Here is a 15,431-nt window from a genome sequence, read left to right on the forward strand (position 1 = left end):
ACTTTTGATTACTTGGGCATTTAAGCCACAAATTGTTTAAAAATACATCGTATGAGAATTTGTCTACACCACAAGATAAATAAAGCACCTATATTTTGTTTTATGTCTCATCGTAAATTTTTTATAGTGTAATTTTGAGTAATGTATCGATAATGATAATAATTAAGTGCATTCTTCACTTTCCTCATGCATATTAGCGTGTCTATATATTTTTTTATACATGCTTAATTCATTCGATTCCTCGTTTTTTTAATCATTTTCATTCAATCTATTTTGTTTTTATTTTATATTCATTTTTTTTTATAAAAAAATCTACTGAAACTAAGTCGAAAACTAGAGAAAGGAAGGGCGATATTAAAGAGAGAGAGAGATAGAGAGAGCTTGTATGTGAATTATTGATGCATCCATTTTATTACGAATTTTCAATAGAAAAAGAATCAATAGAAACTTGATGCGGATGTAATGGCTTTTTTTGTTTTTCATATTTTTCTTAAAAAACCTTTAAAATTTTCTTCCTGTATAAATTTGATTTGTCTTCCTCTTTTTTTATATAATTTGGTCTAGCTGCTCAATACAAATTTGAAATAAAATATAGAAAAAGTTGTTCACATTGATGGCCATTGACTGTCTTGTACACATTTTTAATGCTGTTAATAACGTATTGTCACTATCATTTCTAATCTTATAAAGTTTATATTTTATTTATTGAACTCTTAGAAATTTCATTTCAGTTAAAGGTTGTGATAACTGATAGGGCATACAGTAGGAATGAATTATTTGTTGTGAAATTGAAAAGTTTTATGGATGACCTTTTTTTGGTTGTTTGGTAAGTTTAAAGGTGGGTGAGAGAATTTTCTGATGGCAAATTTCGTTGATTGAAAAGTTCCTTTTGTGTTTGTTGCTTGGAACAATATTTTGACAAAAGTTTTGTAGGTTTAGCAAGTTTCGAACAATTTTCATTGTTTTATGTTGGCTTTTCAATGGATTTAGTTCTTCATTTTCATTAAAGTTAGACTTAGAAAGAATGTTCTAATCATTCCAAATTTCGTTTAAATTGTGCTGTTTACGTAAATCCTCAACAACCTTCAAAGTTAGATTTGAAAGATTTGAATACAATTTGTAATATTTTGGATCAACATTCTCAAAGACATTTTAGAAAACACGCTGATTTTCTTTGGAAATTTCGTTAGAATCACAATTTTGTAGTTTATTGAGAATATGTCAACGGTTATTTCATATTCAAACTACATTTACAACTATATTTAGTTGGTTTCCCCTTTTTATGGTTGTTTTTCCCCTTCAATAGAAAAATTTAGTTTGTTTTTGATTTTCAAAGAATTAAGATCTTATTTAAAAATTATCAGCATATTCCTTCAATTACAACAACCAAGGTCTATTAAGTTCCTTCATTTACAAGTTACAGAAGTGATTCCAATACAGATTTGAAGATAAATTGCTTTTCAATCAAGAAAATTGCTGTTTCAAATAATTTTCTATCCACACTTTGTTAATCAGTTAGTTAAGTTAAAAGCTTATTGTTCAAGGTAATTGGAGTTTTTAATAAAGAAATATATAAGTTTGTATATTACGGTAAATATCAGTAAATATTGAAAAAGTTTGAAAAAACTATGGCAGTTATGGATTTTCGACATTTTTGTAAAAACTCATCAAAAACTCTTCAATTCCACAACAGTAGTTGATAGTAGTGAATTTCGCGTTAAATGGATTCTTAAATGCTTCTCCCATACATTTTTTTGTGTCATTTTTAAACTAATTAAAAAGTTAATCGATCTTATCTTTTTTTCGAAATATTCTTTATATTATCCAGAAAGTAATACTATCTCGGTATCTTTGGTAAATTCATTATTATTGTTATGTATTATTAGTTTTTAATTATTATTTAATAATATTATTTAGTATTGTATTCTTTGTAAAGAAAAAAAGTCACTAAAATTGTAATTGATTATTATTTGCTAAGTATTATCATCATTATATATATATATATAGTTATTCATTCTCTATTACAATTAAAGCTTTTTTTGAGAAAGGGAGGAATGAGAAAAGAGATAGGTAGACAAGAGGATGGAGGAGATAATTTATATGCCAAGAATCTAAACACTTTGTTCTCTCTTTTGTGTGATGTAACATTGATTTTTTTTCTCTAAATTTTATATATTGTAAGATATTTTATAAGAATGACCTCGTTTTGCGATTTTAAGGTAGGAATATCGTATTTTTTTAAAAAATAATTTGGCCAAAAACTGATACTGATCGGGGGGGAGAAAAAGGTAATGTATTATTGAGATTGAATGAATTAATATGTTATATGTAGTTCTATTAGTTATCATTATTTTAAATCTTCTTCACTATCGAGTTTTTCAAATTTTCGTGCTATTTCTGAGACGCTCATGCTACTACTACCACTATTGCCATTACGTGTTGCATTAAAAATTGAACTTATATTGTCAGAGGCCGTCTGTGTGGTTACATTAGTATCAATTGGATCGAGGAATGGATTAGTCGCTGAATATTGTACCCTATAAATATTTTCAGATACATTACTACTTGTATAAGTCGATGTATTACTTGATGTGTTATTATTATTTGTCGTTGCAAGATTAGAATAATAATCAGTACTATACGAATTATATGAATAAGAAGAAGTGCCCGCACCCGACATAACATTATTATCTTTAGTCGTATCAAATTTATTTGTATATGACGTTGATGATGATGAGCCAGTTGTTTTGGGCAAAGTACTATAAATGTTATTATAATTTGATTGACTTAAATATGATGTTGTAGATGATGTTGTTGTCGCTGGACTTATTGATGATGTTGCAATTGCATTATTAAAATTATTTGAATCTGATTGATATAAGTATGGATTAGTTCTACCTAAATGTAACGGTAATGTGTTTGTATTTGGTGTATTAGCACTATTAGTTATTGTTCTAGATGATGAAACGTTTGATAATCGACCCAATGTCGTCGAATAGGATGACGACGTTGTCGATGACGATGTTGTGGATGATGTTAATGAATCGCTATACTTACTCGTTCCCGAGAATGTAGATGTTGGCTCATTCTTGCTACTTAGACCTGCTAAAGAACTTGTTGATGATGTTAAATGCATTGGTAAATCCGTTGGTGGTACATAAATTGGGAATGGTGGAAGCTTGAAATTATTTGTGATTTTATGCTTTCCATTTGTCGTGACTGTCGATGATGTTGTGGCTGGTGATGATTCTGTCTTTTTTGCATCAGTACTAGCACTTGATGATGATGATGTTCCAGCTGTAGTCGATGACGATGTTGTGTACGATATTGGTTTATATAAAGTTATATCATCATGATCACCATTCTTTTTTGATGATGGCAATTCCTTAGACATATCGCTTTTACCATTGCCGTTTCCAATACTACTGGTATACTTGTCAATTGGTGATGACTTTGTTGTACTTATGCTAGAATAATGCTTATACTGATGATTAGTACTTGATGATACTGATGAAGTTGAAGGTAGCAAAGAATTTTTGGTGTATGCAGACATGTCATACGATTGTTGTGTTGTTGGTCCACTTGTACTGCTTTCTGTAATATGATGTCTTTTTGTTTCATCTTTTATATCAGTTTGCTGCTTTATTATTGATGATTTGTGTTGTTCTTGAGATTGTTGCTTGATTGAGTTGTTGCTATTTGACTCTTTCAATATTGTATTTGAATCTGTGATACTTGTGGGAGGTGATGCACCTCGTTTTATTGTTTCAGTTCCTAAAAAGGTCAGAATTATTATAATTTATGCTATAAAATACATTATTTATTAACATACCAGAGCCAGAGTCTGATGATGCCGAACTAGAGCTTGGGGATGGTGTGGCGAGCGGTTGCGATTGGTCTTGCACTGCCAATGAGCCCGACGAGGCTGCCAACTGCAGTGACTTATGGAAAGAAATAAAATTTACAATTAGATAAACATTTACGCATTATGATGAGCAGTTGTGGTTACCGTTTGAGCCACCGGCTGTAAGACTCGATGCGATTGAGCTAACTGACCCACTACTGATTGATACTGAGGATTGCTGACTGTGACTGAAAGCTGAGTTCGAGCGAGCGAGGTGGGGGTATTGTTGACCACCACCAGCGGTTGTTTGCCCACTTGCAATACATTGACTTTGCTTCCACGCTGACCGGTTCGCTGCTCGTTGCCGTGCCGTTGCATGCCTGTCTAAGAATACATAAGTCTCTGTATTAATCATTAATATTTCCTAGCTCTAATTGTGAGAAATATTAAATAATATTTTAAGAGACAATTAACTAGCATGCAGGAACTTAAGGAATTGTAGTAACCTAACCACATTACCTGAAATATTTCCAGCCGTTGCCGGCTGTGGCCAAATTTGTAATAAGTACTTTAGTACGGCTATTGGTTGTGCATGGTCAATGTCAATATCAGTTGGTGCTCCACTTGAGTGTAACATTAATGGAGGACCAAGTGCTGTTGCTAATGCCTGTGCTGACATTTTATTTCTCTCTGACGCCGATACAACCAACGACAAATGATCAAGTAAGAATACTAAAGTTGCCTATAAAATTAATTTATACAAATTAGCATAACAAGCTTAATTAATAATGCAATGTGAACTTACTCTATTAGCTCGTGGTAAACAGTCTAGTATGCTCAACATTAATTTTGCATTTCCTTCGGGATCATCAGGTAAGCAAACACCTAACGCATCAACAGTCATTTGGAATAAACAACGAGTAAACAAGGGTTCTGGAAGTTCGCGTAGATAATCTTTTATAACACCGGTTATGACATTTATATCTGGTACATGTTCAGGACTTAGTTCTACAGCTCGACTATTTCTTTCGAATGCTTCACGTAGTAATCGTTTCTTTGTTGCCGATCCACATAGTCGATAAAGTCCAATTATATCTAATCCTCGACGTTCAATTTCCTCAACACATCGTCTCAGCACTATTGGTACTGGTGCATTTCCTGGTGCTCCTTTAGCTTCACGCGTGACAACTGTTTCGAGATCAACGCCGAATAAAGCTGATGAAACGCCACCTCTTAGTGCCGGTACACCACGACGACGATACAATTGCAATGGATCGTTATAACGCATTCTTAAATAAATTGTACCTCGAGGCTCAACTTTTAATGCAAGTTGATGTATTGGCGCTTGTCGTATTAGTGATGTAATTGCAATCGCTCCACGATAACACAATTTATGTCGATGTTGTGGATCCCATGAGTATATTAAAACATCTAGTTGCTTATTATTAACCAAATCCAATTCAAATGACTCATCCCAATCAAATTGTAAATCACCAGACCGTACAACGGTTCGTGCTTTATGAACTCTATCGCATTCTATCACACAGTATAGATCGCGTACTTGCGTATTTGTGGTTTGTATACCTTCAGGGGTTGCACGCAATCCTCTACCGGCTAACAAATTGAGCCATAACATACCGGATGTACCTTGTGTCTCCATGATGGGCTTATCAAGCTTATATTTTGTAAACTCGGCAGGGTTTATATCAATTTGTCGTTGATTTCTCGGTAATGTTGTGCTTGGTGTCGGTGCTGGACTTTGATGTCCACTCATACTTCCTGGTGATTGCACATTGCCGGCTCCCGTACTTAATTCTAGTAATTGTCTCATACGACGAATATTAGGCGAGGAACGTATTGCTGATGATGGACCGCCGATGTGCTGTGATGAAAGTGATCTCACAGGAAGAGAGCCAATTCCAGATCGTGCTCCTAATCCAATGCTATTTCTGTCTAATGTGCCCAACATTCTTGCTCTACCGCTATAGATATTTTCCGTCTAAAATAATAAGGATATTGTGTTGGACATAAGTGAATTAAAATATTAATTAAATGCTCTACTTACATTCTTCAATGCATCATGTATATTCTCAGCACTACATGAAAATCTGTGGGCTCTCTGCTGATTTAATATATCACGTGATGCTCTCATTTGCTCACAAATTGCTGAACTGCTTGGTGCTCGTCTCAGCCACGCTCGGTACTCATCTGAAGTAAAAATTGAGGGATTTGTGGATATTCTCTGTCGCAAATCTGCAACAAAATGATTGTTTAATCAATTTTGTAACATATTTCGTCAAATTCTTACCTCGATCCCGACGTATTGTTGGCAGTGAGTATTCTGGAGCGGATAAATTTCCATCATCTTCACTTCCTATTCTATCAACTAAGCGTGATCTCAAGTTCATTCTTGCTAATGCATCATTACGATTTCTTGGCAGTGAGTTGAATTTTGCAAAGTCAGCTCCGCTGTTTATTGGTGCTGATGGCGCCGCACCTCCTCGTCCCATTGTTCCACTCGGTCGGTTATTATAATAGTAATAATTTTGACGACCTATTGTTGCTTCTGTGTCACTTGAGTAATCAAGTGGTGGCTTTTGTCGTCCTAATGTTGCCGACGATGTAGGCGACGAATATTTAATTGCATTCCTTGATGATTGCTGATCATAACGAGGTCCATATCGTCCTAATGTGCCTCCTGCTAGTTGTGCTTGTGGTGATGGTGCACCGCCCGACTTCATGCTTGATCTCAAGAATGAATGTCGTCCGAGTGATGCAGAAAAGTCAGAATATTCTACACGAGGTAGAATATCTGCCGATCCTGAACGTGGAAATCGTTGATGTGATTGACTCATAGATACACCTGCTCTTGTGTCCGACATACGTCGACTAGGTCCCGGATAGAATGAGTGAACTTTCTCAGCAAGACTCTCAAGAGTTCCTGCATTTTGATAATAAGCGTGTGATGGTTGAAATTGATGAGCACCTTTCGGTTGCTCCGTTATTACAGATGGTGGTGCTGGTGGCTTATAACCCCAACTTGGGGTATGCTGATCAACAGTGCTTGAGCGTGAATTATAATACAAATCTATTTGTTCACTTTGTGGACTATAATTAGTGAGACCAAGTCCTAGTCTCGACCTCGATTCACTCATCTCCCTTCCATCACGACGTTCGCGTGATGATCTAGAACGTGGCACATGATCTGGTTCATCTAACATCATATCTTGATCGTCACGTAAATCACGCTTTATAACAACAACTGGCGGTTTCTGTTCCGAACGTTGAAGTGGCGGGGGAGAAGTTGAACGACCTCTTCGTGTCCTTATTGCCAACACCAAACGGCGCGGTATAGACATGATTATTACAACATCATCTAATGACATTTTTGTAACATCTACTAAATTTACTGCGAGTATTTCATCACTCACTCGCAGACATCCACTGTTATAAACTGCGGATTCCAAAGCTATACGTGATATAAAGACGCCATCGGAGCGGTCGGCGCCATTTCCTTCTCGAATGTAGAGACCTTTAGAAATATATAAATATTAAATTATGGATGTACATTAAATTATTAAGTTGAATAACTTACCTAATGTCTGTCCTGGGCGTTTAACAATCTCAACCATTTGTACCGTATGACGGGAGTCAGCCTTTGCTAAAAACTTTTGCGCTGATTCATATGATTGACGACTTCCAATACATCGTGGTTCTAATACTCTTACAATCATCTCCCCACGTCTCTCCACAGCCTACATAAAAAATAGATGATGAAATAACATTTAGGTGGATTTATCTAATAAGTATATATGTGTAGGACTTTACATCCAATGCTGCAGCCGTGCTTGGATCATGATCATTTTCAACTGCTTCTATTTGACGAAAAATTTCGGAACTAATGCCAGATACTTTTCGAAAATCACCCTGTAACAATACTGGCTCCTTCATACCACCTTGTCTTTGCATATGTGCATTCTGTTGATTTTGAATGTTATTTGGTCCCGGGTGTGGTGCCCGTCCGGGACTCGCTGTGAGATCTGGTACTGATCTTCCATTATCCTAGAATTATTAAATAAAATACAATTTTCTGTTAATGATTTGTTATTGGGTAGCATTATGCTGTAAAGTATTCGCTTTATCAGTCACTAAGGCAACATTATAGTTGAGTTGGAGGGAAAATTTTTTAAGGTATGATAAATCATCTGTAATAGGTAATGAGGATGTCGTTATAGAGCGTCCTTGTGGTGCAATATGACCGCTTTTATGGACTATTATAGTTATAATTTTGAAGTGGTAGATCAGTGGTGGGCAAGCTTTTATTGCTCGTGGCACACTTTGGTGGTAAGCTATGGTCCATAGCTCGATGTCGACTCGAATTGTGTATGGAATCACAACTCAAATGCACAACTCGAATTGTGTATGGAATCGAGTCGACTCAAGTCGACATATTCACTACTTTTTCACAGTCGTCTTCGAGCTCTGCTTTGATCGAAGCTGCACAATTAATACAGTTCATGGCAGTTCCAAAAATGAGTGTGCCGTGACACTAAGGTTGTCCAGCACTAATGTACCGCCAAAAATTGTTCAAAACTCCATGAACCGTATGCCGAGTGCAGTTTTGTTCAAATCATACTCTCAAGATGTGCCTCGAAAACCAAAGGTTGCCCACCACTGAACTATATGATGGAAAATTTTGAATCATTTGAAGGACGTTTTAATGAGTCATCTTGTTGTTCATTTACTTCATGGCGAAAAAAAAGAAAATAGAAAAACTTCCTCCAATTTCATACTTAAGTAGCAATTTAGGACACATTAGAACTGCCATTTCCACTACAAAACTTTCAATTATATACATTAATGGAATCGTACAACTATATTTTGCACTTATGTATACTATACAATTCCATTCAACATTCACAATAATCGCAAAACATTTCTAATTAATTATTCAACATTCATTTCTTGCTATATTGTGCTGGATATACACACATTCGAGTACACATCCAATTGTTCGAATTAAGTTCATTATAATTTTTTTACCTTACTGCCTCTGATAAAGAAGCATCCACTTTTTGTACTATCACACATATTTTTTCTCTTGTTATTACGATGACGAATAAAATGAAAGTGGTGAAGGACGATTGGAAATTAGGAGACGACGACGACAACGACACACAAAAAAATAAGCGTGAGAGAGAGAAGGCGGAAAATTTTTACTATCTAGATTTTTTTTTATAAATTTCCACACTTATTTGCTTGAATGAAAAGCTTTTTTCCTTTTGTTCCTTACACTTTTAATACTTTTCATATGAATTTCATCTCTTTGATATGTTAAGTAGGTGGATATCATTATGATTGTAATTCTTATGTTGCTTCATAATTGGCAGAAAAAATTCTTAAAAATAGTCAAGTTTATCACATTTATATATAGAAAAAAGTTGGTAAAATTGTTCTATCCACAAAATTTTGTTGTATATCTCTCAGAATTGGAGTTAAAAATTGGGACTTTGAGGATCTAAGTTAATATCGATTTCCACGGAACCAACCAAAAAAAAAGTTTTATTAAATTCTTATATAGAATAGTTGGAATTATTTTTAAAAAGGACAGTAACTAGTTCCTATGTATTGATATGTATCTGTCATCTAATTAAGCTTCATTAAGTTCACTTCCATTGAGCAATTTTTTTTTAATTATTTTTTTCATTTTTCACTCAAAAAAATTTATAAAAGTTTATTGCTATCATGTCCTAATGTCACTTAATACTTTATAATAGATTTTTTTAACACTTTCTAATGCTTTAATTAAGCAATAAAATTTAGAATATAAAATAATCTTTCTCTCAACAAAAAAAATAATACAATTTTTCTATCGCAGTGGGAAAAAAGATGGCGAATGAGAATTTTTTTATTCAATTCCTTTTTGTGCCTTAAAATCCTCTGAAAGTTTCTATGGTTAAGGAGAAAATGAAAAAAGTTCTTCAAAAAAGAATCTAGTACTTCATTTATTTTGTGTGTACGAAGCTTTTTCGTACGCTATATTTTTTTTGTGTGCTGCTCTTCAGTTGTACAAAATGTGTGTGAAATGTGTACGAGTACATGCGCATTATGGATAGTTTGTATACTAATTTTATTCATTATTTTAACCTTTTTTGATGAGAGAGAGTAAGTCAGAGAGGATTGTAATTTAGCGATATGAGAGAGAATAATGCAAAGCTGCACGACTGTACAAATACGTTACATTCAGTTCACCTATATGCAATTTTTACATGTATTTGTATCCTCATCTACTCTTTAAGTGCAATCAACTCGACAGGCAAGCACACACCAAAAAAACAGGAGAAAAGAACTTTCGTTGTTTGTTGGATATAAAAAAAAAATACTATTATATACCACAGAGGAATTGCATCGTTTTTTTTTGCTTCTTCTTCGTTGCATTCATTTATATCAAGTGTGAGAAAATGTATCGTATTTGTACATGAATGATTAGACATGATTCATTTTAAGAGAAAATATCCTAAATGCCCTCATTTTCAGTTCTTTATTTGCTCCTTACAATACAGAAGTTCAATTTTCTAGTTCTTATTTAATGTCTTTTAAGTGGAGCAGACTTATAGATATATTCAGTCTTTATCATCATTACGATTCAACTATAGATTTATATATTTATATAATAAAAATCAATTGCATACCTTTCTTCTGCCGCAACAAAGCATTGCCTTGCAACGGGAATGTCCTGTAAATGAAAAAAGAGAGAGAAAATAATTACATTGATTAAAAGTGTTATGATAAAAAACTAAGTTTGATAATTTAAAATGATTATTTTTTTTGTTCTAAACTAAGGTATAATTTCGTCAAGTTAAGGTTCTATGGGGATTAGATTACAAATTTGGAACCCAAGCAGACAAAGAAAGTGCTCTCCAGGCCAGAATAAGCTAAGAGCAACATTCAATACCATGTTCATGTAGTACCATAATAAACAAAGAGAATGCTCTCGAAATCTTCCTCGTTTTAATAAAGACATTTTTAAGGTGAACAAGCTTTATCTGTTAGGCGAAGCAATTTTAATTTCTAATCTGGAATTATTTGGTGTTTATGAAATTTCAACTTTATCAAAATTACCTAAGCTATCAAAATGATCGGAATGACAAATAATTATGATTGAGAAGGTATTACTTCATTGGTACAAGAGTAAGGACTTATTTAGGAAGGTGGGTACGGGGATCCAAACACTACAATTTTCATTTCAGATTCAGACACTCAGAGAACGTTTTAAAGGTAAGAGAGAATCTGCATTTTTGTTAAGGTGTACATCAGTGACCGAAACCGCATAGGGCATACGAATCATGACATTTCGAGACCTTCCACGACACACAGGTTGTCTATAACTGATATACACTTTTTGTTTCATAACTTTGTTACGTTCCAGTATAGTAAGGAGGGTTCAAAATTTTACAATTTTTCCTGTTACCCTAAATATAATTGAAACTTTTAGATGCGTGTCTAAGCCAGTTGTGGGCAAACTTTTTTGTATCATGATACACATTGGTGGAAAGCAGAGTTGCGAAGGCCGATGTCGGCGGCCGAGAGAATCGGCCAGTCGTTCGCCGTTTTTATCGGCCATCGTTTTTTATCGCTCGCCGTTTTTTATCGGCCGCCATTTTGAAAAAATAAACGGCCCGCCGTTTTTATCGCTCGCCGTTTTTATCGGCCGCCATTTTTATCGCTCACCATTTTTTATTGGCTAACGTTTTTTAAAAATTACAAAAGTCCTCGTGTTATTGGTCAAGCGACTTAAGCACATTTTTTTCCCAGCAATCAGTAATTGATTAATAAGTCACTTTAAAATCTACAAAACGAGATTCAGTAGGATCAAAGTCACTTCCTAACTCACAAAACGAGATCCAGTAAAATCCAGTTCACTTTCCGGTCCACAAAACGAGATTCAGTAGGATCCAGGTCACTTCCAAATCTTAGAAACAAGTTCCTGTAGGAATCAGATCACTTCCAGACTTAAAATATAAGATCCAGTAGGATCCAGTTTACTTTCAGACCTAAAACCAAGATCCAATAGGATCCATATAACATCCAGACCGTTAAAAACATGATCCAGTAGGATCCAGTTCACTTTCAGACCTAAATAACAAGATCCAGTAGAATCCATATAACATCCAGACCCTTAAAAACATGATCCAGTAGGATCCAGTACACTTTCAGACCTAAATAACAAGATCCAGTAAGATTTAAGTCACTTCAAACTTTGATCAGTAAACACTGTAAAAACATCGAAAACATTGAAAAACAATGAAAATTCGTGTTATTGTTTTTGTTGTTGTTGTTTATGAAAATGAAAAATTGTTAATTATAGCATATATGCGTTGATTTGAAACTTTTAAACGCCGTTTTTTATCGGCCGCCGTTTTAAAAAATAAACGGCCCGCCATTTTTATCGATCGCCGTTTTTATCGGCCGCCGTTTTTATCGGCCGCCGTTTTTTATCGGCCAACGTTTTAAAAAACCAATCGGCTCGCCGTTTTTGTCGCTCGCCGTTTTTGGCCGGCCGATAAAATCAGGCCGTTTTTCAACTCTGGTGGAAAGTCATGATAGCAGTTTCTTTCACGGAATTTGGTTCGTGGTAATATTTGCCGACACACAGATTGCCCACCACTGGTTTAAGACATGACAAATTATTAAAAACAGAAAACTTTGTAATCAATATTAAAGAACAAGGAAACTTTGAACATATTTTTTATAAATAGACCTAACCTAATAAGAATGCTAGATTTATGACTGTAAAAGATAAACCTACATGTAAGAAATTTACATAAATGTTATGAAATTAGTTCAAGGCTTTAATCCATGCTTTTTTTTTGCTATTGCATTTTATGTTTACATAAGCTAATGTTTTTTTATGCAAATATTTGTTGGGAATTCTCTTAGAAATGTATTTTTAATTTTTGCAGAGCTCAGAGTAGACTCGGATTTTATATGAAGAAGTCGACTCCAGTTAGGTTGACTCGACTCAGGTCGATTTGACTCAATATAAAAATCTAGTCAACTATGAGTTCTGAACCTTTAAATTAAGGTTGCATTTTTGGTAATTTCTTGAAAATCTTAGGTAAAAATGATGTTGGGTCAATATTTTAATTTGGAATTGAGGGGAATTGAGCTGTTTATTAATTGTCAAAAGTTATAGGCAGTTCTGGAAATTCTTAATCTTCAAACTAAAATGATGTTTTAATTCATAGTTTGAAGGAATTTAGGAGTCAGGAAAGACCAAAAGGTGGCATTTTAGAATCAGGGTTCTCCATAGAAAGTGGTCGTCTGCACAATGCAATCCTTCCAACTTTGTTTTCCGACCATAAATGCCACTCAAATTGTCATTAAATTTCAATTACAATCTATGCGCTTCAATTGCTTATGATTAATGATAGAATGAATTATTTTTACTTTAAGTCTTCAAGCTAATAAGAAAAGCTCGAAGCTGATTCGGATTTTGTATGAGAAAATCGACTGAAGTTAACTCGACTCCATCGAGTTTCGAGTCGACTTAGAGAACTGCTAATAAGTTCTCTGTATTAATTTGTAGTTTAATAGTTTTCAAAGTGTTAAAGCTACCAAGCAAAACCTTAGAAAATCAGAGAACAAATAGCATGCTATTAACACCGGAACTGAACTTTATGTAATGGTAACAACAGCTCATAAAAAACTGATTATAGAATAGTAAAGAGAAAGTCAAGTAGATGACTAAGTAGCTCATTATATCAGATAAAATCTTTACAAATTCTAGCATTTATTATTGACATGGATTCGTGGATAATAAAAGCAAAATTGAACTCATTATTCAAGGAATGTTAAAACAATAGAAAATTTTCACCTGCCACTTACAGCAAGCAAGTGAAATTTTATGTCAAGTATGCTTATTGCAATAAATTATATAATAATAAATAATAACTGATGATGCACATACCTGTAGCCGATGTTTTCAGTCGTGTAAATTTACGCCACTGCATTAGATTAATGGGTCTACGATTCGGCACTTATTGTGGATTAGTGTCGAATCGAAAACTCCACTCAATTGACGAAATATCAACCGACGTATTTCGCTTCTGAATTCATTCATAAAAAAAAAATTTTTTTTACTCTCTTATTTTCTCACTTTTTTTTTCACTGGATTTCCTTCTTCTTATTCTTTATTTCTTACTCTGGCCGTTTATGCTCTTGCGTGAAGGAAACAAAATATATATATTGTCAAAACTTTACACTTCAATTGTACCTTTTTATCATCATAAAACAATTTCATCTGTATTTCTGTATATTGTCATGATTTCCTTCAAATCTTTCACTTTTTTTCAAATTATTTCAGCCATTTCTTTCTGCAAATTTTCTATTACACCACACTAAAAAAAAAAGAGAAGAAGAAGATGATATAAAGATTTATTAATGATGATGGCATGTTGTTGTTGTTGTATGAAATACTAAAAGTTTGTGAATGAAATTATTCGAGTCATTAAGCACATTATCGTTTGTGAATCCGTAAAACATACTTTTTTTTTCCCTATTTTGACATTTTTATTAGATTGACCTAGTGATTAAATCAGTAAATTTGCTCAGTGATTTTTTTAAAGTTTTCTAAACTTCCTTAATAAGTATTTCAAGAGCAATGCTAACAAATTAGTGCAATTTTTAGTTGAAAAACTTGTTAGGAGATAATCAAAATTAATGATGAGGTGTATAATTGGGCTCATTCGTTGGAGTTTGTGTCTGGGTTCAATACTAAGATAAGTACTGTGCAATGATCATTCTCACCTTAATGAGTGTAGCGTGCTCATTGGTTTGCTCAGCCAATATAATTAAGCAATCTCAATTTTGTGAGCACATTGCATCCATTCGAGAAATATTCATAGCTCTGATTACTGTTTAGTGAAGAAGGTTTAAATGAACATTGTCCCACACTCTTTTACAACCCCCGGAAGCTCATTAGGAAAGAGCACTAAAGAGCATTTGATATGTAATTCAAGATTGCGTGGGTTTGAATCCCACTCGTACTATGTTGTAACGAAAGTTTAGTTTCCTTCTAGAAAAGTAGTTCTAGAAGTTTTACTTCTTAGTTGTTGGTAAGATTCCAAACGTCATTATAATTTAAGGAAGAAGAAATAAAATGATTTTCTGACATGATTCTTTACAATGTTTCAAATTTTGGAATTATTAATAAAAGAAAACTCTAAATATTACTCGAGTTAGTGTTGGTAAGACTCAACTAGAGGCGCTTTTTTGGACTTATGGAGTCCAAACTCAATCGAAAATCCTAAAGATTTATCAACTCAGACCCAAGTGGTATAAATTAAATTGGCTTCGCCATTGATCTTAAAAGTTTCCGTAACGAATTTATTTTCCATCACCAATTGGAAGCTGAAACAATGGATTATGGGCTTTCTTTATTAGTATTATTTGGCCTAGTAAACTTTGAAGTTTTTTAAAGGGATCAAAAAAGACTTGAGTTCACTCCGGTTTCACTAAAAACTAGGGTTCGGACAAGAACTGTTAGCTTACATTTCCTGCATATTAGAGGATCAGGTCTCCAGTT

At 33.9% G+C, this 15,431-nt stretch overlaps 1 protein-coding gene across 3 annotated transcripts; it reads right to left on the reverse strand.

Annotated features, from left to right (window-relative positions):
• Window positions 1-1,974: 1,974 nt before the first annotated feature.
• RhoGAP100F (Rho GTPase activating protein at 100F) lies at window positions 1,975-14,228 on the reverse strand. 3 transcript variants are annotated; one of them, XM_070648126.1, is made up of 11 exons: window positions 13,815-14,228; window positions 10,537-10,580; window positions 7,673-7,906; window positions 7,440-7,599; window positions 6,153-7,376; window positions 5,910-6,052; window positions 4,650-5,843; window positions 4,364-4,586; window positions 4,010-4,224; window positions 3,833-3,941; window positions 1,975-3,774 (listed from the first exon to the last, which is right to left on the reverse strand). In XM_070648126.1, exons 1-11 carry the CDS (start codon window positions 13,855-13,857, stop codon window positions 2,348-2,350), a joined length of 5,016 nt encoding a protein of 1,671 aa, XP_070504227.1. In that variant the 5' UTR covers window positions 13,858-14,228; the 3' UTR covers window positions 1,975-2,347. The 3 variants fall into 3 exon arrangements, with proteins under 3 accessions (XP_070504227.1, XP_070504226.1, XP_070504225.1); XM_070648125.1 differs by having other exon boundaries at window positions 3,833-3,932; window positions 5,910-6,097; XM_070648124.1 differs by having other exon boundaries at window positions 5,910-6,097.
• Window positions 14,229-15,431: the final 1,203 nt, after the last annotated feature.

Source organism: Chironomus tepperi, unplaced genomic scaffold (assembly GCF_022539635.2).
Source record: "Chironomus tepperi strain 1889 unplaced genomic scaffold, CSIRO-AGI_Ctep_v1 contig_388, whole genome shotgun sequence".
Classification (NCBI taxonomy): domain Eukaryota; kingdom Metazoa; phylum Arthropoda; class Insecta; order Diptera; family Chironomidae; genus Chironomus; species Chironomus tepperi.